Source organism: Anopheles stephensi, chromosome 3 (genome assembly GCF_013141755.1).
Source record: "Anopheles stephensi strain Indian chromosome 3, UCI_ANSTEP_V1.0, whole genome shotgun sequence".
Lineage (NCBI taxonomy): Eukaryota > Metazoa > Arthropoda > Insecta > Diptera > Culicidae > Anopheles > Anopheles stephensi.
In genome coordinates, this window is record NC_050203.1 from 62,847,759 (window position 1) to 62,874,387 (window position 26,629).

The 26,629-nt window shown below is 42.9% G+C and overlaps 1 protein-coding gene across 6 annotated transcripts in view; it reads right to left on the minus strand.

The window, feature by feature from the left end:
• The window catches only part of LOC118512696 (chaoptin), an 80,313-nt gene that overhangs the window by 18,257 nt on the left and 35,427 nt on the right, over positions 1-26,629 (minus strand). For all 6 annotated transcript variants that reach the window (XM_036057504.1, XM_036057506.1, XM_036057505.1 and 3 more), the window contains one exon: positions 7,214-7,358. In XM_036057504.1, the coding sequence (XP_035913397.1) occupies positions 7,214-7,358 (145 nt within the window). The remainder of the gene's footprint in view (positions 1-7,213; positions 7,359-26,629) is intronic.

A 26,629-nucleotide genomic window follows, 5' to 3' on the forward strand; every position in this document is an offset into this window, starting at 1 on the left:
TGCTTTATGCCGGGTTTTTCACCAACAAGAGAAAAAAAAACCGAAGCATAAACGAGTCAAAAGCGGTTGTAAATTGACAATCGACGACCGTCAAATTGAAATAGACCGAAATTTGGTCGTCTATCGGGAAATCAAGACTAGACTTTGAAGAAGTCTTTGAGTCTTTGAGACAAATCAGGGGAACAAAGACCGGAACAGAGGAAACCGTTTAAAGTATAAAACAATATTTTGCCATAGGGGGAGAAAATACTTGTATTGAATATGAACCTGATTGAAGTCCACTACCAAAAATTGTATTTTGTTTCGTTTGGCCGGCACTGGGTTTTATTAACATAATATTTTAAGCACAACAAACTAATGTTTATATGAAAAATAAAGATTTACATTCTTCTTTTACTTTAAGTGCAGTCTCAGCCATAAAATGGCCTAGAAGGCAAGTAGACAATCACACAACCTGGTTGAAGGTCCTTTCTTAAGAGCGACGGTCCAGACAAGATTATGTACCCTTTCTTGTCGTGTGATGATAACCGCCTCTACTGGAATACCTCTTCACATGCACATTAAAACTACAATCAACTTAGCAAAAGAAAAAAAAACCACTCAAATACCCACGAGTTTCTTTCCCTCAAGTTTACTTTGGAAAAACTTGTAAACTTTAATTCGAACATAACTCATAACATAACTCTCAAGCAAAAGCATTTGCATCATTATTCTACCTTTGAACTCTGCACCTGCACCTCACGCCAGTAATTGAATGTTCTGTAATGAAAGTTAAATAAAAGCAGTGCATACTCCAACTGCAAATAAGGTCTGGTTTATTCCGCACAGAATTTAATCTCCCAAGTGTCTGCTCACTTCAGGGCAAACAGTGCATTACTAATCACTGAGTGCTACAGTTGAATTGCCTGCTCACCCTTACCTGAACAGAAGCATACATCAGTTTCCGTTCCCGCACGTCGAAGCGCTCCCCATGCCCCCCTTTTGCAGCTTGCATGTACTTGATAGAATATTACAAATCTTATTCAATCTCCTTCAACCATGAAAACTATTGACCGTATCATTTGTGGGAAGTTTAAGTCGAAACTCTATTACGATTGCTCTTGTACGACAGTCGTAAGCGCAGGGGCACGACGTTGATGGTCGGTTTGGGCCGAGTGCGGCATTAGACCTTTAAACCTTTAAAACATGCCTCCTGCCCTCACAAACTCCGGGCATCAAGCAGGAGGTCATCGAAAAGTTCGTTGCAAAAGGGGCATGCATGGTGTTCGGCTGGAGCATACTCTCCGACAACATCAACAACTTCGTCACACAAAGGCCTTGCACTTTGGAAATGCTATCAGGAACTTTTTGACCACTAGGATGTGCTTGGTAGTGTGAGTGTGTGTGTTTTTTTGTGTTCGTTCGACTTTACCTTCTAACCATCTCCTCTCGCGCCGCGTTTTCACCCAGTGTGTGGCTGTGTGTCGAGTGTTCCTTGATTTACTTTTTCCGTTATTTGTGTTCCGTGGGAGGTATGCTGCCTGCCCTTTTCTTCGTTTCCTGCAGCACTGTGACGCCTTTCCTGCTCTCCATTTCCGATCCCTACCGCAGCGTTCTGGTACAATTTTGTTTCGATTCACTTGAGTGAAGCTAACTGCGTCAGACCATTCGCATGAGCAGATGAAAAATATGAGAAGAAGTGGAAAAGGGAGCTGCAGGAGCAGGAAAAATGCATTCTTTTCTGCAACTCCGGGTGCACCCGGGTGTGTAGGAAAAATTTGTGTGTGTGTGTTTTTTTTTTTGTTTGCTTCCTCCTCGCCTGTATTTCAATTGGAACACTGTTCTAGGGCCTTTGCATTGGATTCCGTACATTTTCCGTAAGGCAGAAAATAAAACGCCCTGTAAAACAACCGGCCCATAACAACGGAAAAAGTTCATCATCTCCCCGCGCGTCAAGCTCCCGTTTGGCCGGCCGTACGACATTCGCCAGCACGGGGAGCCGGATAGCTTCGAATTCGATTCGACCAAGCGACAGACTGCAGCAAAAATCAGAGATTGTACATCTTTATTGCTTTACAATTGAAAAGAAACTTCGATTGCCTCGCGGAGATAAGATTTATACGAGAGAGAGCGAGTTTTCCTTCTTGTCGTGGTCCTCCCTTTTTTTTTGTGAGCAAACCCTCCGGGAACATTCTCCATTGGGTGGCGCTTTTGTGTCCCGGATTTGCTACTAGCCTCGCGTGCCGCTCCGGTAGGTTTACATGTTCTGTGTTCTTGATCACCCGACGTGATTCGTTTTAATGCCAAACGAAATAGAAATGTGGAGCGCAGTCGAAGCGTTTGGAGCGTTTTGTTTTCCCCAGGGCAAATGCATCTAGGTCCCTGCCAGCAATCGACAACGAAAATCCATTTTTCCGTACCTTTTGCACCGACCGTTACCAGGGCGGCCTTGTATGTGCGCGCGTCTTAAGTAGCTTTCTGCTGTGTGCCAATTCGAACAAACATTTGCTTCTAATGCAGCATCATTGTTTTGCCGCTTGCCCGGGAGGGGCTTTTTGTGACAAGAATTGGGGATCTAGTTTTGAAGTTTTGGCGTGATTTATTGAGTGATTACAATGTTTGTTTTACGATTTAAAAATCATTTATAAAACTTTGAAAAATTATATTGCATTTTTATCAAAAGATGAAAAAGGTTAAAAATCAAAAAGGAAAAAGAGATTCGAGATTTCTACGTTTTACGTTCTTTTCTACGTAAGTTAGCTTTTCCTCCCTCACACATGTATTTTTCAATAAAAAAAATTTCTTCACAAGAATGTGCAAAATCATTACGTGTTATTGAATCGTAAGTTTTCGAAGCTTGCCTCTTCAAACGGTTAAGCTATTCGAGTCAAAATGCCACCAGAAGTACACGTTCCGTCATTTCGAGCGTCTTTGTGTGTGTGTCTGGCAGAGATTGAAAATTTCTTTTATTTCCATTGAAAACCTCCTTACAATCGTCCCATTGCGCTGGAAGTTCACTCGCCGTGTGCATGTGTGCCAAGTATTTTCGCTGGTGCGAGCAGTTCATTTATGGTTTACGATGCATTTACTTTGATTTTTCCGGAACCCCTTTTGCAAAAGCGGTGGTGAAACAAGCTCTCTCTCTCTCTCTCTCTCTCTCTCTCTCTCTCTCGCTCGCTCGCCAAACAACGAGCCCCCCGAAGCAACGTGCGGTTCGCCACTCAGGCAATAATGTGTGGGCATGCAGCTTGCAGCGAAAAACGGAAGTAGCGCACCGTTGACGAAGGCCGGAAGTGTTTGTGTTTCTGGTGTATGATGTTCGCGGCGTACCGTAACTCGCCGTGCCCGTATCGTACTGGAGCAGTTTTGCATGCCGTGGTGGGTACGGCGAGCGCTACAAAGTATGGGTCTCGGGACCCAGCACTCGGTTGCAGCGGGAGCGGAGATCTTTCTGCGGACGCCAAAACCTTTTCCGGGAGCAGAGTGCATTAAGAATATGCAAGCCCCACACAGCGGAGCGAAATGCACAAATGGATTGAGTGCATTAGCAGTGCATGTAAGTCATGTACATTTCCGTGACAGTTTGACAAAGTTAGTGACTGCTGCGTCAAAAATAATCACGTCAAGTAGTTGAAATTAGCACAGCAGCAGGAACTCCGCTGGCATTGAAGAAATGACTGTTTTTGCTCCTCCTTTTCCCTGCGCTTCCGTTTGCACCTAGCATTAATACAATAGATTAAGCTTTCAAAATGATTGTGCCAGGATTACAAACGGGTTTGTATTTTTTTTTCCAAATTTCAAATAGCGCTGAAGCTCGTACCACGAAAGCAGCACAGCAGGAAGTGCAAAATTATACATATTTTATAGGTGTTTAATAGTTTGCTTAACATATGGCAAAGCATAATTCAAATCAAGTACGGTTTTATCATGTACGATCCTCACCGGTGCTATGTATCCCTCTCGAGCTGCTAGTGTTTAGCTTTTAAATCATAAAACTTAATGCAGGAAGTGCTAAAGATGCATTTTGCAAGGTTCAGCATCGCTCACCACAGCTCACAAAACTTCTGTTAAACACCAACGCTAAGACATTGTCTAACAGCCCCAAAACGGTGACGATCGCATGCAGGAAGAATGCACCCGTTACGCCGGTGCCAAGGATCAACGGGAAACTATCTGGAGAATTACTTGTGTGCGCAGTTGTACAACAGAACTTCAGTCCAATTTTCCTCCGCAAACATTCCAACCGTTTATAGCTCTGATGGGGCTGTGCTTCGCTGCCATACTATGTACCGACCGAGCATGTGAGCAGATGTGAGTGAGTAGGTGTTTGTAGATGTGTTTTTTTTTGTATTTCCTACTTCACTCCATCTTATCGCTCAGTGCCGGCTAGTAGCGTACGAGTGACACTTTCTGGTGATGCAACCGTCGCACGTTTGCATGGTTGTGCGGGAACGGGGGCCATTCAACACAAAATATTGCTAATCTCTTATGACATAAAACTTTTCACAACTTTGCTCAAGGAGCGTGCATGGCAAGGTTCGAGGATTGTGCATGGCAAATAAATCGTGATATAGCGTAGCTTGAAGCTTATGTTTATGCGGCAACTCGTCGCACAAGTTCTAGCGCATCTTGACGGCCATTGAACGGGCTTTAATAGTTTTCAAATGGGTTTGGCTGAACTGCCATTAGAAGCTAATGGAGGTTTTGAAGCAGTGGCAAGGATGCTACTAAAACAAAACGCACTACCTGCGCACATGGGCTTTAAAATGTGCTTCATAATCAATGGTGGATTAAGACTTCAGGAATGGTGGAAAGTCTGATTATGAGCCTTCCCTTACTTATCTTAAGGTAACCTTAAGGCCTTACCGAAAGGTTTCTTGTTAGACAAAGTCAGTGGATCGCTAGATAAGGTCCTTTTCGACGACAAGATCTCTGGGATGTTGATTTTTTTACAGCAAATATCTTTTGTAGATTTAATTCGGATGTCTAGGCCTCGCCAATTGCGATATGTTTTGATAGTTTTGACATGAAAAAATATTTGGCTGCAAGGACAGGAATTCTACAACCACAAAGCATCTTGGGAGTAATGGTTTGGATAGCGAGCACTTCTAGACTATAAGGTCCATTGAAAGGGTCTTAGACTATGATGTCGCTTGATAAATTACGTTCCTTGGATCTTGGGGTATTCAAGGGTTGGACGACGTAGCTTTTAGGAGGTCTCTTGGAAGTGGAAGACGAGGAGGAAGACGAGATCACTGCATAGACGAAATAACCTGTATGACAACTACACGTAACATTTAATATTTTTTACCAGAAGAGATAAGGCGATCAAAAATTTTCCACTCGATCTTCCTTAATTCACTTAAGTTCACTCAAAATCTTCGACCCCTTCGATGACCAACATCATGCTAGAATTCCACTTCTCTAACTACTTTACCATCATCTGTACTCAATTATCGTTTATGCTTCGATCATGGCTCAGAGTTTCGTATAAAAATAACTACCCAAGAATTATTTTTATAATTCATTAACCATATTCTACGGAGTGATGCCATTAAAATGCTTCCTCATCCGTTACACAATATTTCTATCCGGACCTTCCGTCGGACGTTTGCCGTCCCCAAAACACACACACACAGACACGATTTTTCGTATTTCCAGCAAGCCGCGTCAAAATTATTTCACCTTTAATTTATCATCCCGCTAATTGATGGCTCATTGCGAAATGCGAGAGTCAAACACGAAATAATATACACCCTGTCCGTGGTTGCAAAAGCACCCCCGAGTTCCTGCTAGCGGTAAGAAGCGCGTTATAAATCATCTTCAAGCAAATAAAGCACATTTCGTCGTTTCATCGTGATTCGTCCTGGGTGTTACAAAATACCGTCGAAGCTTAATTTAAATTTTACATCCTATTCATAACTCATCATGAACCGTCAACGAACCTCCGTTCCGTCCCTGCTACCCTGATACACCTGGGCAACGAGTTCAATTTGCCGGGGGTTGGGTGTTACTCCCGCCTGCTGCCGCTTTCCTTTCCTCCGCTTGAGCCCGGCGCCCTTTCCTTCAAATCAAAGCTTTCGCCCTTGGGCGACGGCGATGAAGGAAAATCATTATAAACTAACGATTGAAATTTTGCTTTCCTGTGCGAGAACTTTCTTTCTTCGACTGTGTTTGTGTGTACGTGTTTGCGTGACGGTAGGAATGTGTGTCTATTTGTGTATGAAGATTTGCGGTTCTTGCCAGTGGCTGCTGTTCATTCATTTTTTGTTGTTGCTTTTATGTGTGTGTGTGTGCCGGTTCCCTTCTACGACCGCGTCCCGTAATCGATTCCTTGCCACAAAAAAGGTGTGCTTTTTATGTTGTGCTCCTAGAATTTCTGCAGTGAAAAACACCGTATCCATCTCTTCCCATTACATACACAGCAGCTCATAATCGTGTTCTCGCTCGTCTTGGGTGTATGCGATGGAAATGCTGTGCCGTTTGCCCCACTCTCAAGCAAGCGTTAAAAATTGGTGCGCCCTCTTTGTGCGCTAATACGTTGGGCAAGGCTGGCGGCAAGGTCCCGGCTGGTGGTACGGTCCTTGATACGGTGTGTACCTTGGTTTGGCGAACGTGATGACCAGTGGCGTGCTTCGGTACCGGTACCATCATCAATCATAGCTGTCCTGGTCGGTCGGTGGAGGGCCGCTTCTATGTGCTTCATTTCTAATTTTCCCACACTCGAGCGCCACCAACGGTCGCTTGACTGGAAGCGGCAGGCGACCACCTGTGTGTGTGTGTGGGGCACACTCATTACAAACATTCCACTGCTGGCACCCCGTACGGACAGGTATGCTCACTGCGATAATGGCGCCCGGCACAGGCGAGAAATGGCATTGCAGCAGCGGCAAAGCACTGCGGAAAAACGACAAAATCGCTTGGATGTTGTCGCACTTCTGCCTTTCAATTATCACCCGGACGATGCGGGATGACGAATGGTCGGCTAACGTTTTATCCACAATCGTTTTAGTTTTTCAATATTTCATTCCACATTTCCTGTCTCATTTTCTTTGCCTTTCCTTTTCAGTGCTGCGGACAAACAGCGGAAGCGGAAGCAGCCATCAAGTAGTACTTTGGGTCTGGAGGAATGTTCTAACGCAAGCACGACAAAGTTCTCGCGTCGTTTGAGGGGAGCTGGTTCTCGCACCTTGAGCACCGGTAATCATGGTTCAGATTTTGCGTATATACTTACTTGAAGCTCTTTTCGGAAATATCCTGTATTTTGTTGTCTACCAGCTTGAGCGACTCCAGCCGCAACCCTTGAAACGTTTCGTCGTCTACGTTGTGGATGAAGGTGCGTGACATGTCGATGTGTTTTATCGTCCCGTGCAGAAATTCTGTGACGAAATCAAAAGAAAATGATTAGCCCGAGGTGGAGTTGTGGCACGTAAATGCGATGTATTGTACGATGCTCGAACAGGATGGGGGATGAATGAAATTAATCGAAACATAGGTGGGAAAACAAAACTTTTGCTAACAGTAAGCACTGGAGGAACAGTGACTTGGCGGAAACGATGCATGATTTGTGGTCATCGAGCGGATGATATTACGGCCTTTGTTAAATTACAGATGTTGGGGAGAGAAAGAGAGTGCGAAAACTGTTTAGCTTTCGGCTGTGTTGTTTTCTCACAGCATGTAATAACTTGAAGCCGAACTAGCGGCTTGTCTACGGAGAACTCCTCAAGTCTTCGTTGGAAATTTTATTTCTACTTTAACACATGATCTGAAGAATACTTTTATGCTCCATGAAAGTCAACGGGATTGCTCTAAATAAAGTGATTTCATTGCCTTGGACTCGAAACCAACTGTCACACACTACAATCAACGTCTGTCTTCACTGCCAAATCTATTCTCAGCACACGGTTCAAGGTTTTCTGCGTCATCTTGCCCAACATTTCACTTCGCAGTCAGGTAACTTCAACCCAGTATCCACGCTGGCCTTTCTTCCTGTAGCACAATAGTTTTTGCTGCTCTTTCCTAAGCGCAACTCCACAACTCCCGAGGCAATCATCACTATCATCATCAGCCTGTCCATTGTCAGGCCAAGATTGCTGTGGAATCTTGTCGCTTGCTCAGCTTGCCACAATGATTTGAATCTACCTTTTTCCCATTCGCAGTGGCTTTTGGTACAAAAGAAGCTGCTCACAACACCGAAGGAAGTAACCGATTTTCCCATTATCACGTCTGCCGTATCTCCCGCAAACCCAAAGGTCTAACCGACCGAAGATGGTCCGTTCGCAACGAAAGATGACCCACCGTTTTCTTCCCCCTGGCACAACATCACCGATGTCCAACTTAACGAGCCCCAAGAGAAACGGTACGGCTTATCGGCAGTCACACCGACGGCACAGGGAATAGCTCATTCTTTGGAAGATTTAATTTTTCATAATCCTTTAAGGGACAGATCGAAACGGGGTTCCGTTTTTAAGGCAGGGTCTCACCATTAAACAGATGGTGGATGAAGAATCTGTTCCGAACGGTCGTCTATCGATCGGGAGGGAAGAATTCTGAAGCGAAAATTTAATTTTCACCAACCAACTCAACACTTCGCCCGGTGCGTCTTCTGTCGTACAGTCCGGGCGACACGATGCTGCGTGTCATTTTGTTCTAACGATGCTGCGAACGGTTCTCGGAAGGCCATGGTCTGGTGGAAATGGAATGTTGAAGTAGATGGTACCTTGCGCACGAAGAACATAGTCATTGACAATCTTTCATCTGTGACAGGTACGTAAATACATTTGCTCGCTCTATATTCCTTTTTTTTTCTTCCTGGCGAATGGTATTTTTCTGTATTTCATTTAATTTAATGGTTCGGAGTGCGTTCACGCGTTTTTGCTAGAAGTCTATTTAATATCGGTTGGCAGGTTCTCCTTCACGGCCGGAATGAAATTGGATAATCATTTCAGCTTAGCTGGCAAATGATTTCTGGGAACAAAATGGTTCCAGTGATAGACATTTGATTATTGGATCGTTGTGAGTGGACCAAATGACATCCAAACTGTGAATGAGTTTGGAAAAAACGACAGATTGGATTAAGTATTGCGACGGTGTTAAAAGATTGAATCCTGTTAAGTTAAATTTGATGGTAAACGCGAGCATGCAGATGATTCGTTTAGAGCTTATTTTAAAAGTTAAATAAACAATCACAATTTCCTTGCACAGCTGTTGTTAGAATAGCAATTAATTGCATTTCGCGATTACCCCGTTGACAGAAGCTCATCGCTTAATAGCTGTTTTACTTCACTGGACTTAACTAATGAATAAGATTTGTCCTGCCAACACGGTGCTCGCAGCTTTATCCTTTCAACAAAGCAATTGTTACATTTGTATGCATTGCGACACTGGTGTGTCAGCGTAGGCAAGTGACTATTTCTATCCTATTTGATAAAATTCCACTTGACTGGTCTGAGCTGTCGCTTCCGAGTGCACCGCTACATCTTGAAAACGCAAACGGATACAGCACAACCACCGGTTGGGCATATCCTTTCGGTAGCAGCTGAAGCATAAGCATGTCAGTCGGGCCAAATTCCTCCGTTGTCGTTTGTCGCACAATGTTGAAGCATTTTGAACAAATAAAATCCGATGGCAAAAATCCGACAATCAAAATGGCAACTGCACCAACAGCAAACTATTCATCCAGCAGCAGGGACCAGCTGCTCGGTGTTTGTCGGTGCTTGTGGAGCGCAGAATGCATCTTTTCTTGCAGCCACCAGGCAAAGGAGGCCAGCCATCCTTCCGAGAGTGGAGAGATTTGAGCGAAACCACAAAAACCGACAAACCGAGAAGCTATTCATCTCTTTTATCTCAAGCTGACAGGACACAAACAGGATATCATTTGAATTTTGCGAGAGCAAGTTTAGCAAAGTCAACGCCGAAAAGTGAAACTAAGCTGCCTCACTCACTCGAAGCAGGTTCAAAACAGGGTACGAACCGGGCAGTGCTGACATTTTGGCACCCGATGTTTTTCCAGTTGAATGTGAAAGGGGGAGGAAAAGATCTCGAGCGTGTGATGCAGATACCGCTCGCAAAATAGCCTCGGGAACAGCTGGCCGATCTTGCGCCCGGCTAGTGAATCAACAGATTTTAATCCGATTGCATTGCATTGGGGCAAGTGGGGGCGAAAACACTCAAAGGAGGGCTCTGAAGAATCCGGATGCCCTATGGACAGGTTAAAGAGGCATGTTTCTTTATTTAAATCGAATGTATTCAAATGTGAGCTTGCGGTTACTATACTGGCAAGGGAAGTTAACGGAAGAAATAAACTAATGGTTCTTTAATAAACAAGGACTTGAAAAGAAATTTGCTTGACAGGTTAAAAAAAAACTTTATTTAAATATGGTGTTTTTGAAGTGTGTTTTGAAATTTTTAACAAAAACTTTAAATAAGATCTGGAAGCTTATCAAAACAACCATCTCATGAATGCTTCACCAACCAACGAACCCGCCACACTTTTCGACTCGACAGTACCGAAACATGTGAATTTGTACTTTCATTACAAATGGCTGCATTACGGATCCCCGTCTGCTTACAATGGCTGCGATAGTGTCACACGCCGAACGCGTATAGTTTGCTAACGACATGTAACAACAGCTTTACATGCTGCCTCGAAACGACCGAAATCACAAAACACCATTAGGTCGGCGAAACGAGTTTCATGTTTAGCGGAAAGACGTCGCCGCGGACTGCAAGATCCTATTTTCGTTTAATCCTCCGGTGAAACTTCGTAATGAATTAATGTATTCAGCTGGTTCACTGGGATCAACGCCGCAGGTGGGGTGCGTTGGGCGGACCGACCGAAGGGACTGGGCGAAGTTACTTTATCTTCAATTAAACTTTTTTTTTCCTTCATCTCAACTCAAAATTGTACCTCATTCCGTTGGCTTGACTTTACCATTTTTACAGCACTTTCTAGCGGCACTGAGTCAACGAGCAGCTACAGCAAAAAAAAAAACAAAAAATGCCGGTGAAAAGTTTCAGCACACTCGCGGCTCCGGTGAGACGAATTCTTACGGGATTCTTAACCGGTAAGATAAGACCCCAAGAAAAGTACCGCTTCCAGCAAAAGGGACAGCCAAATTTGGCACAGGACGGCCCAAGTGCACTCTAAGGGGAGGTGCCGTGTATGACTCGAAAGAAGTGTTTGGTGGATGTTTGCGGTTTTTCTACGTGCAGTTTGTCGTTCTTTTTTTTCTTCACTCTCTGTGTTTTACCTCACCGACACTACATTTACGCGAGGAGGAAAGTTTAAAGTAGTCAGCTGAAACACAACTGACGTAAAACAAAGACAAAAAAAATTTAAGGCACCGAAACTGTTAGGGCAGATTGCGTGAAAGGAAACCTGGCAGAAATTCCCTTTTCATAAAGTTCTCAACCTTGATGGAAATTCAAAAACCCTGCGGACACACGGGAGGGAAACAAAATATCGCCCCTTGCCCATGGCCCGGAAATTTCTTTAACCGGGATCAGCGGAGCTTGCTTGTCAGCCGGCGGCACTTTTTCGGGTTCGGTTCGGTACGGAAACTTTCGCGTTGGGTCGTGATAGCATTCCGAGGATTCCTGTTTTTTTGCTTTTTTTTTTTGTTCGGTTGTTTTCGTCTGTCTCATTCGCTGGGTCGCCGGCGGACTACTACCCGGAGATCTACCAAGCTACCACGCAAGTAACGGACGCACTCTCGAAATCACGGATCATGGACGAGAACTGGGTCCCATTGGTTTCTCACAGATGAGCAGCAAATCTGCCCCGTCCATGTAGCCAGGGGAATAAATCGATCCATTTTAATGTACTTTTCAAAGTGCAATAAAAATGATGAATAATTAAATTCCACCCCCTGCCTGGTGGGGCCCGATAAGCATGCCGTTCCGCTCGTGTCTGATCCACCTGATGAATGGATCGTTTTGATTGTGCACACACACAAATAAGCTCTCCGGTGGCTTTTGGTTCGATTTGCGAACGGTTCGATTTGCGTGCGGCGGGTGCGTTGGTTTGAAAAGATCCCATTCATTTAATTGGTACTAATGCCCGATTTGTTACAGCAAATCGAACAAACACCCGTGCCCAGGCTGAGGGAAGAGTTTTAAGTGCAGCGTGCTATCGTTATCTGCTCAACGCACGACGGGTCGCAAGCCCAAGATTTATGGATTTCCCTATCTGGCGGGAGCGTGTGTATTTGTGCAATCGCGTTTCGTATTCGCTTTTAACGATTGCTGTTCATGTTCGACAAGGGTTTTCAAGCGCCAGCGTTAGACGCCCTTGTTCCCGCGTAGCTCGTAATCGGTGATTAATACTTCACTGGGAGAAGATGGTAGAATTGGAATCGTGTCATCTTTGTGTTTGATGCAGCGCAACAGATTCATTAGCGTGACTTGGTATCAATTTCTTTCGTGCTTTTTAATCTATTTTCCTTTTTAAGAATTCATATTGCCTAGGGGAGGGTATAATTTATCTTTTTTGTAGGGTTACGATAGTATGATACAATGAACAAGATTAACATCTGCAAGGTAAGAATGTCTTGTAACGATTATGCTACAGTGATGAACAAAACAAATGGGCCACTCAATATCCGTAACGGATATCTTCGGATATTTTCGGTACTTGTTTTATGATTATGCATTCCACATCATGGGTGCTGCGGCCCGGTGATGAAGCGACAACGACGCCGGTCTTCATACAGCATGTCTGGGGTTCAAATCTCATCCGGGCCTTTCTTCCGCAATGAGGACTGACTACCCAACTATGTGGTCAAGTCATGTCATGTAAACCGGAAATGGCAGGCATAACCTTAAATAAAAAGTCGTTTGGCCTATATTGAGGATGATAATAATAAAACTAAAACCCATTCCAACCCTTCAAATCCATGTGTGAATACTTGTTGCGAAACTGTGTACTTAAGTCAATATAAATTTGCGAATATGTGTTATTTATTCTTTGCTTCTTTAAAATATCAGTTTTAAATGACATGTCAAAAAATTAAAATGATTCAATGTCATTTATAAACCAGTAAATGTAAAAGTATAACCAAAGATATCGAAATAATTTATTTTCAAAAACACCATTAACATGAAAAACTCGCACCAACTCATTGCACGCGTGTTGACTTCCACTCTAATGCCTAATGTATTCCAGCGTCGTCTACAAATGGTGTGGTTCTACGATGATCCTTTACAATGAAATAATTAAACATAACGCCCTGTCATGGTCAAACAGTTGGCAGCAGCGTTAGCTCGTATCACCCATATGTTACATGATACATTCCAAGTTTTGAGAGTGTCGTATCCGGCAGAAGGTTACAAAGCTACCGATTGTAAAGCTACCACCGTCGCTAAAGCACAGTTCCGGTTCGGTGTGGATTGTCACAAAATACTACCATTAGACCGACAAGCTTGTGAAATTAGCCTGCCCGCAGTGGCAAGACACGGCCGTGAACGTTCGTGCCAATCGAGCGGCACAGCCATGCGAGCAGGAGCGACGAACATTATTTGCCGTAACATCATGTTTACACGAAAATATCCTTTTCTTCGGCACCTCGCGAACACATGGCAGCACTTAGCCGACAGCCAAGGTCCACCTTTCTCCCCCAGCCCCTAGCATGGTAATTTTGAATGCGTTGCTAGACGCTAGCGAAGCAAAATCTTTCGACCCTCTGTGGCCAACCTTTCGGAGGTTTTAATACCAAACTTGGCTCTAGCCCGAGAGCATGGGAATCTTCTTGTAGCGCCAGCTATTATGCTGTGCTGGGTAATGACTGTATGGCTCACCGCGCTGTGCCCACTGTCATTCGGTTCGGGTGGAATTAGCTTTTGCCATCAGTTAGTTTTTGGTTTTTACGATCTGCTTTTTTGGGACACAAATATGTTTACACTTTGTCGTCCTTGACGCAACGTTGAACGGTGTGGTGGTATTTGAGGTCGCGGCTCGATAGACGCGCGCCCAAGGCGTAATGGGGTAATGGTAAACGGAGGCTAGCGGTGGGAGAGAGTGTTGAATATATTGTGTTTAGTGTTTAAAGAATAAACTTTACATCCTCCTCTAGGCGAAGTAGTTCGAAATTTTATGAAGAGTCAAAACCGGCCTGTTGGATCGAGAAGAAACTACCTTTCCTCTAGGGTAAATATTGAAGGAGGCAATTAATTGGGGACGGATATTCATGGTTTAAATATTCTAAGGATTTTTTTATGTTAAGAGCTTTATATGGTAAACTTCTTTATGTAAAAAATTTGTTTTAAAAATATTATCGCTTATAGGATGGGAGATTTTACAAAAATGCTCAACTAAATAGCAGCGGTAAGAATGATCGTTGGTTTCTACTGTGGCATTTCATTTACGATCTATTTTATTTCTTACTGCTTCTTATTTGGCATATAATCATAAACAACCTCCAATTGCCCCAAGCCCACGCACTCAAACAGGTGGAGAACCGCAGCGATAGATAAATAAATAAATAAACAAACAAAGCCAAATAAACAAAACTTTTCTTCACGCTTCGTGCCGTGTGTTTTCATCAAAAGCCGACTAGCTTACCGAACCGAGCACAATCGGAAATCCATTAGCAATTAATTTCCGAATCTCCTAATTCAATTCAGACAAAGGCGCCCCTAATCTTTCAGCTTAATCTCACTTTCGCTTTCGGGATGCCACCGTTCGACCGTGGTACCCTAATCATCCGCCAGTCATCATTGGGCCTGTGGCCTGGTGGCCGGAGGTACACCAAATAAACGCGGTGCGCGGTCATACACATCGCACAACGATCATTCTAACTTTCCCACTCATCTTTGTCGACGTTGCTATTTTTCTACGCCACCTTTTATCCTTCAGCTCGCGGTGAACGCACCGGAGAAGCTTTATGAACCGAAAGAGCTACTTCGAGAAATCGCACAAACAACTCAGGCACTGCCGCCTTCTTTTGCTGCCGCACCGTCTCGCGTCAGCCTGCTGCCTCAGCAACACGCGTTCGTGGAAGCTGGAGTCGCAAAACTAAATAAATAAGTAAACAATTCTCTAATCTGATTAGACCGGTAGGAACAAACTTTTCCCGCACGGTGCGTGAGCTTTACGATTTTTCCTGCTTGCACTCCGGTTCGCGAAGTGTGAACGCAGCTAAGCGTAAACCGTACGTTGCGAGCCGCTTATGCTTGTGTGTTGTTGTCAATAGCTTATTAGGCCAGGGAGCCGTCCTCGAAGGCCGGAGGTGATGGCCTTCACTTGAGAAAAACCATCGCCAATCCTTCGGCATCTGTGCGTCGTGTGAATCACGACGGAGAAGCTGCTAATCACGCGAGAGCAGCCCCACACCGCTATGCCTTGGGCGAGTTTAATAGTGCTTGTGTGCTTGTTGGAGCAGCTTATACGACCCACCGGCATTGCCAGTCTGCAGGTTATGTGCTTGCCGTTCTAATCGAGTGTCACCGTGGCGGATGGTATCGAGTGATGATGGCTAAGCCACGACGGTACGGCATGCAGTGTGGTAAAGATGATGGGCTACAAATTGTCTGATTAGGTGTGGTATTCGGAGCATGTGGATGGTTCCTAATAATAAACAACCTCACTTGGGAACTGTCAGCTAGCGCGCAGTACGGGAAAGCGTCGTAAAAATAAATATGTTTTCGCCAACAGGTTACTGGATGAGTTGGCTGAGCGGGGCCATCGGTGTTTGTCGATTTTCCGTAACATTATGTGGCTATAAAAATCAGTAAATAAAAACTCATAAAAAGCACCTTTTGTTCGAAGAGGTTTATTGGTGGGCGGATGTGATAATTGGTCTGAATTATTTAATGGGAAGATGACATAATATCACGGAATAATACATCAAAAATTCCTTTAAAAAATTAGCTGTATAAGACCATCTAAAACGTAACGGCAATTTTGAGAAGCTTTAAAAATACCAAAGAACCTATAGTTCCAATCAATGAGCTTAACTTAACCTTTGGAGCCACCAATGCTTACAGTTTTGGAAATCTGGTCACAACGGACAATATTTTATTTTTCCTAAACATGCCATAACAAGTCAAAGTCTAGCCAGAATCAACAATCAATTGCATGGGTTTTCGAAAGATTAAAAATCACACTCTCGCGTTGAAAAAGCTTCAAGGGAAAATATTGTATGATTCAGGAAAATTTGAATTGTGGCGAATATTTTGAGATATTGTTATGCAAAACATAGGTCCGCGTCCATGGAGAAAACAGGGTGGTAGGTAGGTAGTGTGTATCAATTAACATTGATCGTTCTTGTGGAAAATCATGTGGTGTAAATCAACCCTGACCCTAGAGCGTCAATTAACTCGATCTGCATAGTGAACAGTGTATACAAAATCGATGTGTGTGCGTGTTTCTTCTTACAGTTCAAACACATGGCAAGAACAAAGGAGACCTTGGCATTTCAATGGCTAATTGTAATCTTTGCAGATTTTTTTGTTTCTGTAGAACACTTTTTTCTGACTGGATGCTAAGTTAATGAGCTGATTCATAAACTGGTGTAAAAACAGTGTAGTACATTTGTGTAAAGTACTAGGCGCCTCCATCAACTAATAGTAAAACTAATAGTAAAACACTATAGCATGATGAAGAAGAAGAAGCTTCGCTGGTTAGCAGATTCAATCTTAAATTTAAAATTTCAATAAAAAAAGTTTCGAAAAGAAGTTTTACCCAATTTTTATCATGAAGAACAAAATTATTTAAAGTACTGGGCGCCTCCATATAATGGAATGTTCTGCAACATTCTTCGAGCATGACTAACAATAGGAAAAGGAAAGCTTGCTTCTATTGCAAACTTGCAAAGAAGATCAAAAAATTTGTGAAAAACTTCTATGTGATTTTTTTTCACGACAAGTGTCTCAATAAATACACCAAATTTACCATATTCTTCCCTAATCGGTAAAAAAGAGTACAGTACCGGGCGCCTCCATCAAATCCAACTAAAGGCATTTATCCTTCCGCACAATCAGACTATAAGACAGCGAAAGCAAATTACGCTTATGTTGTGAGGTTGAGCACTTTCAACAATAAGAAACTTCCCACCCAACTCTCATTGATTCATTTACACGCTGAGGGTGCCACATCACAGGATTGGGCAAGTGAGATACTCCACGCAAACAAAACAAAAAGGAAAAAAACGGCAGGAATGTTACTTTTCGTTGACTTTCGTGGCCAAGAAGCTTCGTACCACGAGAAACGCAAAGCTAGCACGTGCTCGAATATTCAGCACTAAGTTGCATGTTTAATTCACTGCCATTTGCCACGCAATCCACTCACTTCGGAGCAAGTTTTTAGTGCGCTGCATTTCACTCTTCCGTGACGCTGCATACCGGTGCCGCGTGGAAAGGTATGGTCGTATTGTCACCTACGAAAAGTGTCCCTTTTCCCTTTCACCAGGTGTCATTTCATGCTCACTGCGTTCTGAAATCAATTTGCCTAGAAAATGAATTCCACGAAACGCTGCTTCCGTGGCCCGCCAGGTACGTGAAGTGGTCTGGCACGTTTTCCGAATTTGTCACCGGCCCAACATGCGAAGCGACCTGCTATAACAAGCGCCGTGATTTAAAATTCTCGTCGGAATATTTCTAATCCGCCCCGTGCTTAATTATCGTGCCATGATGCAATTATACAATCATGCAAATATGGACCTCCGTGTTGTGGTGTTTGCAGCTTTCAAGGGTCTGAGCTTTTGTGGTTCGTATGTAGGAGTTCCTGTCCTTCTTGTTAAGCCCTGGGCTAGCACAAGTAATGAGATATTTTCCCAGATTTAGTTATAATCTCAATTTGGGGTTTGGAAAGCTAAAGGTGTGAAAGCTAAAATTGAAGGATTGAAGCGAAAAGAACAGTACTAGACAATGCGTCAACATAATTATCTATGCTCTATGACATGTACGTGACATTTTGAAAGTATGAAAATATTATGCTTTTGCTTGCAGTTAAATCATTCAAAGGTTTTTTGGTCTTTGAAAGAAAACATGATTAAAATTAAAGTATACAAATCATCGCCAAATGCTCTATACTGTATAGCTTTAATTTTGCTGCCTCAATACCTACTGATATTGCAGGTGTAACGATCGTTTAAAATATTCATAGGAGTTTCTCGTTGACTTCCTTGCATAATGCTTGACATCAACATACATCCATAAGATTAATGGGATGTTGCAAACAAAACGTTAAAGTAATCTATTTGATCGTAAACATTTCTCTTTAAAACATTCCCTGTTTAACAGCCTGGATGGCATCGATTGTCCAGTGTTTGTTTTGTGGGTCATATTTGTTTTAGAGCGCTTATCGCTTATTATACGCTACAGGGTTTTGTCACGTTTTAATCCAAACACTTCCTGCGTGTTGATAATGGCAATATGAGAAAACAGGTCGGTTTTTGCTGTCGACTGAAATGAGCGCCATTATTCTTTCCCTTTTTTGTCGTTTGTTCGTTTGTTTGTGTTTCGATGATTTTTCGCCATCAATTGTAACTCATCATGAATGAGGTTTAATGTGTGTTCAGAATAAAGCTAATTTACAGTTACCTATAAATAACATCTAACAGTTAGTCAACTATTTCTGTTTGCAAAGCGCTGATATACTAGCCCGAAAAAACTATTTTGCCACTCGAGACCTTTTTTATTAACTGTGATGGGTATGGAATTCAACGTTTATTTTTATCTTTCAATGCATGCAATCCCATTGATGCACACCGAAAAGAACCGTCAATAAAAATAGGTGATCCCTTTGAATAAAATTAGCACAAGTTTCCACTTTAGTGCAACAGGATGACTAACAATAGATAAGGAAGATAATTTTAGCAATTCAGCTTTTGAGTACGTTTATGTGCTTAACAAAGCAACGAAAAGCAGCCAAAAATACTCATTGCTGTTTTCACATCCATTATTGCAAAAATAACCAAATGCCTTCCGATGTAACATAACCGCAAGAAACACATTACGGCATTTACACCGGGGAAGAAATTCAACGCGATGTTACATGAGACATACACACATCGTAAAAATTTAGTCACTTGGCTCAAGCTTCCGGTAATATCAATAAAATTAGCATGCAACATGTGAACACGTGAGGTACAGCGTGAACTGGTCCTGTTTCGACACTCTTTCATTGTTTTACATACACGTACCAAGCACACACACACACACACACACAACCGCCAACGAACAAACAAGTGCAACTGTGTCCGTTAGACTCATCAGTTCTCGCACGAACCATCCGACGTTCGTTCGACGGTATTTACCACGGGGATCCGCCACGAGACCATCTAGCGAGTGTTGCCATGTGTGCGTACCGGGGGAAAGCGGGTGTACAAATGTGGTCACATGCAGAGTTATCGCGGTCCGGAGCTGATAGCGATCATCATTTCCAGACCGAGCCTCCCGGGACCCATTCGAGGCGTTATTTATGCACTCTTGGGAAAGTGTGTCACGTTTCTTAGTTGCTTCCGGGCTCGGACCGTGGCAAAGCAAAGATCCCAAGATAATAGGCCATTGTGGTGTGCGTTCCGTGCCATTTCTGCTTCTTTTTTTTGTTGTTTCGGTTTGCCGTCTGTGTCATTGATGGTATCTGGATTTTCGTGCGACGATTAGTGTGCATGGCTACCATCCCCAGCGGTGGGACACTTAACGGGATATACAAATTATAGGTGTTACTGTACGGTGGTCAGGTACTGGCTTTCACTTCAAACAGCCTGGTGTTAGATGAAGCTCAAACAACCTAATCGTACACTTAGTGTGATTAAATATTTGCATACACGGTCCAACGTTCCCGGGGGGGTTGGATGGCCTTTGCATGGCTGAGTAGTTTGGTGGTCGGTCAATTGTTTTAAAGGTGGTTCGATAAATCAACTTAATGATTTAAAATCATCATTGTAAACATGGGTTGAATGTCGTTTAAATGTCAATTTTGGCTTCAAAGAACATGAGATTGAGCTGCATGCAAAGAACGCCTATTAACTTAACGATTCTTAATGATTGTGCATTTGTTAGGAGCTTTGAAATGATTCGATCATTCGTTCTGCAGCATCAAGTTTTATGTATCTGAAACTTTCCGATACCTTATTATCTCCATTTAATTAATGTATCGCGATCAGTACTTCAGCAAACTAATCCTTGGCCAGCGTGATTATAAAATTCAGCTTAAAACTATGGAGCGCACACCGCTCCTTCCTTCATAGAACAGAAATATGCTGAGAATGACTGGCAGGAAGAATACTTCCACCAAAGCCCGGCTGCTCACGGAACGCACGAACCGTCTGAATCGCCCGCAGGATACGTGCATCCTTTCATCCAGTGCAACGGAGCTCCGTTTGGCAAACTTCAAACCGGCGCGAGCTGCGTCGAGTTGCTTACGAAACGTGGCAAGCCCCCACCAGGAATCAACCGACGGAAGGAATGTTTGCCCGAATGCTTCACCTACACAGCGCTGCAAAGCATGCATGCGTCGTCGTAGTCAAACATAAATACAGCAAAAAGCCCCACCAGCGGCCACATTATGAGCGCAACCCCGGTGCGGTGCGTTCCGACGGTTCTGCAGCGCACATCTCTAAACACCGACGATAAAGAGTGGAAAATTAAAGAAAAATATTTTCGCAAATGAAGAAACACGGCTGCACGTGCTAGGGGTAGCAGATCTTTGGTAGTACATACCGTCCAGTTCACAATCTACCGAAAACTGGGTTGGTTCTGTTGTTTGTACAGTGGAGTGTATGCTCGGAACAGTGGCAGGTGTTCCTTGGTCTTGATTCTATTAAAAGCGCAGCCGAGTGCCTTTGATTCGCACGATAATTTAGAGGTTATGACAGTAGCTCAAAAGACAACGAAACTCCCTTCAAAATCTTAAGTAGTTATTTTATTGATTAATTTCATATCACCTTTAACATAAAATCACTAAAGCAACTTGTAAAAAAAAAATTATATTTAACAACCTCTCCCAAACACTATTTGCCTTCCGGATTATCACTACAATATCTACTCTTCGTTTACGATATTGGTTCCGTGTTAACCCCTTTTCAAATCGTTACTTCGATTACTTCGTACCTATTTGACCGAATATCATTGCTGATTACATTTCACCTCAGATACAATCTTGAGCCAGTAAGTGCCAATAAACCCACTCAATGGTTTATATTTGGCACCAGGTTCAAACCTATCCCCACAGCTACTAACAAGCACATTACCTTGTATCTTTGCTCATTGATTGCCACCCTTTGATTGTCATTTTTACGTGCTGTTCTCTATGATCGAGTCCCACAGCTCGTAAACGCGTAAATTATTTTTGCATCCAATTTTCCACGAGCCCTTGCGCAACCCACCCAAGTCTAACACCATTTACACCGTTCCGCGTAGCGTAGGGTTTCCCCCACGCACTGCTAAACGCTTTTTTGTGTATGTGAATTCATAAGCGTCGATTATGTTAATACAATTTGGCAGTGTGTTGAATAAACATAATGAAAAGTTTGCTACACAATGAAAAATGAAAAATAATGAAAAATGCTAATTGTATGTACACAACTTAAGGATATAATATTTACGACCAACACAGATTACCATTGATCGTGTTCGCGAAATAAGTTTGGAAAATCAAAGATCAGTTCGGTTTAAATTCATCGTCCGTTTTACACTTCATCTAACCCTGGCAATTTCGATGTACGACACCCTTCGAAGAGCCGTACAGCAACTAACCAGCGCAGTGGTACAAGCGAACACAATTACGCTTTGCATTTGCGTGAAACAATCTCTGTTTTGTGAGTTTTTTTGTCGTTCTTTGGCGAGGAAAACGAGAGCGGAAAATTCTCAATGTCACTCAATCAACACTGATTGTAGATTGAATTTTGCAAACAACAATAAACAGAAATAGACTAGGAGCTTCCGGAGCTTCGTCGAAGAGGAAAACAAAAACGCAAAGTTCCTGTATGGAGCATAGCAAAGCGCTAAAGCAGGCAGGCATTATAGTGGGGAAGGAAAAACAGCGAAAGAGTCGGCAAACACGCACGGGCGAGTGAGCGAGCACGGAAAACAACGGAATATGGAATAGGCAGATACAGAAATGTCACTATTTCAAACTCTACACCACAGCCACGAAAAGCGTATAATCTTCTCGGCGACCGCAGCACGGGACCACGCTCGTCGTCGTTGAACGGCAAATTGAACTGCCTTGATGCTTCGTGCAAATTTCGCCCGGAGGAGATATGCTAAAACGAAGCAAAGCCCGGGCCACCACCGTGCGAGGTTAAGGCAAAGATAAATGAAGCCGGCACGCAATTGTTCCATTCCCGTTTCCGTCTCCGGGGCGCTGGCGGTGGCCCGTAGGACTTGCCTTTGCCGAAGAATTGCGCCGACCAAGTGGAAGACTCTCGATCCGGGCGTCGTTCCCTAGCCACGATGCTGAGCACAGCACAAAGGGAGTGTCGTTAGGCGGCTGTATCCTGGTGGCGGGAGGCATTAAGCCAGAAACGGGAATCCAGTGCATAAGTGCGAGTCGCTTTGTGTACTGCTGCTGTTGCTGCTAAAATATAGAACGGTAACACAACAACGCACGGTACGACGGTGCAAATTGACCGAGAGCTTTCGAGGCAACTTTTTTGCCCTTGGGACTAAGGAACAAAAAAGAATGCCTCCGAGACACAACAGTTTTGAATCATTGGATATTAAAAACAAAACGATTTTCCAATTCCCTTCGCGCGATATTACGAGCTTTTAAAGCAAATGATGAATGATCGAACCATTTAGCGGGAGAGCCGTTTTGCCCAGTCCAAGATCTTTAAACCGACCGTTGAAGTTGGTGTCACGGTGTAGTAGCAAAAAATATTTCAACACACTAACTTTGAAGAAAAGTCCAACTTTTAACCCTTTCGCTAAAGACCCCTCTAAAACGGGATAACAGACTCTTAAGCTACGGGTGTTGTGTTTTTTCTCTTCTTGCTGCTTCTTTCTAATGCCTTAAATCCCTTTTTCCCGTAGCCAGGGTCAACGTGTTTTTACAAATTCTCAAGCGACTAAAAGGGGTGAAATTATGTGATTTGGGTCGATGACGTCCGTTGTCATCAACTTTTTCCTGTCGGTTAGTTTTTTGCTAGAAACCTTCGGTTCCCTGTGTTTTTTTGTTGTTTTCCCTCCCTATTGCTAATTGCTTTCGGCAGTCCCTCAGCTACTTGTCTACCGCCAGCAAACACTGTCACTCGTTCACTGCTCTATTCCTGATCTTCAACGGTGCTTAGGCTCTTTAAATCAAAATAAGGACCGCTATAGATTGCCTTTTTCCCCGGACAGAGGCCACACAAGCGACTCCATTTTCAGATCTTAATAATATTAATGACATGCTCTCCGCTCTGGACGAGCACTTTGAGATGGGCGTTTCGGTGTAAATTAAATAAATTTAATATTGACTTTGTCACTTGCTCACTCTTTTTTTTTTGGTAGGGCTTGATAAACCATCGCGTGAACAGAAGAACAAATAGCTAAGCTTTCGTGGGTGGTTGATTTGCTGATGAAATTGTCAAACGGGACAAAAACGCGAGCCTCTTCAGAGACTCTTTTGGACAATTCTATTATACGGTGCGGCACTAGATTGAGATTGCTGCAGAGCGTGGACGTGGACAGACAAATCTGCAACAAGATTTATTGTCTTGCGCTAGTTGAAGGAGGCAGTATAATTGAATGAAATTTAACAGAGCGTCTGAGGGGTTTTACAATGGAGATTGAGAGCTTTGACAGAGGGAAACGTGGGTTCATTCATTTGGGGATTTAGCTCGACTAGTGGAAAGGTCAAAGCAACAAGGATTAACCACCCATTAGGCAAAGACTTAGTTTATAGTAACATATTTTTAAATGTGTTAAAGTCAATCTTTTATTAACCTTAAAAAGATTTTATTTGTTTCAAGATTTTGCAGAGCTTTAAACAATCTTCAACCTATGTTAAAATTGAGATCAATCTAAAAATAAAAAAGCAGTAAAAAATTGCAAAAATATTGCAAAAACACCGGTAAAAGTATGATAAACGGCCGCATGAAACCCCATTCTTCCATTAAATGGAGTTAATCCCGCGTGCACATTTTGCCATTGTAGCAGTGTGCTCGCTGGTGATTTAATTTGCCACGAACCCAAACAACGGGGCTCACAGGCGCACAATTGCGTGTGCTGGGTCATGTAACATCATAAGTCTACATCTGCTACTTCACATACCACAATTCGACGTTTATATTGATCGATGGAATGGATAAATGGATGCGATGCAGCGGTGGTGTACGACACCGACATGATAAACGCTCTGTTTTTGTGCCCATCCACAGGTTCGATTATAAAAGCAAAACAAAAAGCATGGAAGGGATCGAAAAACAAAAACCAACGACAACAACTATCACCATGAGTGAGGAATGTATCGCATTATCGCCGTGCCTATTCCACGTGATCCGATGAGGTACTGTGGAAATCGATGGACCATATGGAATACGCACCGATATTCTGGGATATGATATCAACCGTCATCTGAAATATTGAAATGGATCACGAAGCTACACAAAAAATGGGTTTGTGTAGAAAGGATTAAAAATGCTGCACCATCGTGTACCACATGGGGTGATCCGGTTGTGTAGCCAATAGATTTTTCCGCATTGGACTCTGTGGCGGATCAAGCTATCAAAAAATTATTAAAAATGTAAACAATATTTTTACCTATAGCAGAAGTTAAAAAATAAGTAAGATTCCAATGAAATGCTAAAATAGACTTTTTATAATTCTAAATTTCTATTTCTAATAAGCTTTTCAGTGTGATATATTAAACCATTTCCATACCATTCATGCGTGCACGAAATGGCGTCACACACAACAAACACATGCACGCCCTCCGGCCACAAAGTGTTTTGTCGTATTAGCTCATCCTTAAAGCTACCGGCTAGAAGCGTATCACATTGCACGCAAATCGTGGTCGGCTGATCTCCCATTGCCACTGCCATTGATTATTTAAGCCAGCGAAAACCGCATGCGAAAGCTTACGCATACAAATGCTTCGGCCGCGTCCCACGTACCCGGACCGTGAATCGCCGACGAATCGACGGTCTAAATCTGGTAACGGAGCGCAAAAATATTCCAAAATGTCATGCAAATATTTTCACTGCTTTATACATATTTATAAATGTTCGCATTGTTTGTTTATTTATATTTTCATTCTGCCTAAAGCCGCATGAACCTTGAATCCGCATACGTGCGCACATGGGCTGCTGGCTCGTCACGATGGCCGTCGCCGTCGGTCGGCTTACCGCGCGGAGGGCGTTCACTCACGTGACAGACGTACGCGGCCACGGACCTGGTGCTTGTGAATTGTGTTTATGTACATAGACGTTATGTAGGTTTTTTTTTTTTTGTTGTTGTTGTTGGTTTGTGCTTTTGCGGTCCATTTTGGGGACAGGCGAATGTACGCCGTTGCTGTTGTCGTCGTTGCTGTTTCACTATGAAGGTAGGGTTTGTGTTGCTGGCTGGTATTGCACTGGTTTGGCTGACTCTTGCTACGATGTGCCACAACAAAACGCATACACATGCAGAGATAAAGCCGCGTTGCAGGATATTCAACAGCGCGCGTTTATTGTACACAGCGGTGATAATGGAGGATCTGGTGAAACATTATGAAGAAGCACTATCTGCCGATATACACTCGAAATCGATTTTTAAAGAGGGTTTTGACTATTCATCACATTTTCAAATGGGGAATCATTTAAGGGCAAAACATTCTTTCTCAGAAAGGAATTTAAATCGTGCCACAGTTCAATTACGATTTTCCCAGGCTGATATCAATCCGGTGTGTTTTTAATTTGTTTCTATATTTATCCCTGTATGAAATATAGTCGGAACAAATATTTTCTAGTAATTTAAGTACAATTTATATAGATTTCTCAGAACCAATAAGTAAACTACTGAACAAATTATAATTAATTTACAATCAGAGCTAAAAAGTGAATGAGATTACTATGTGACGGCAGAACGTCAAAGCGAGAACGGAGCTATTTCGTGGGGTCCAAAGGTACCTGTTGATGATAGAGCTTTTTCATAACAATAATTCAACATTGCAAGTGCATTGAAACCTAGTGAGATGTGCCTGGATAGAAAAGAACTACTTAGTAACGCCAAAATTTCTTTGTGAATGTAGAGCAACTAAGCGCCTGCAGAGATTCTTCAAATGGAGGAGAAATGGAGAGCTATAACGTGAGTGCAGAACTTCCGAATATGTGTGGAGCTTTACAGTGCAAAAAAAAAAAATCAAAACATGGTCAAATATTCTTGGCATACGAGGAACTTCCTTCTCAAAATAAAAGAACACGTCCTGACCTCTTAGTTTATTGAAGTAAGGCCTTACTGCAGCTCTTGAGCTAACTAACCAAAACTACTCACATGCATTACAGACCTGGTACACTTTGAAATGGGATCAGCCCTAAGTTATTGTTAAGCCATGATGTTGTTGAAGAAGAATGAAGAAATGCCTTTTTTTAACAAAAAGTGAAAGTAGTTGATACGTGTAACACGTCGCCAAAGGAGAGCATTCACAAGTGCACATACATCTTAAAACAACAGAATAGCTACCATTTATCCCCTAAACATCGCACGATGCTTGTCTTGTTTGTTTATTTGCGTTTTTTTGTTTTGT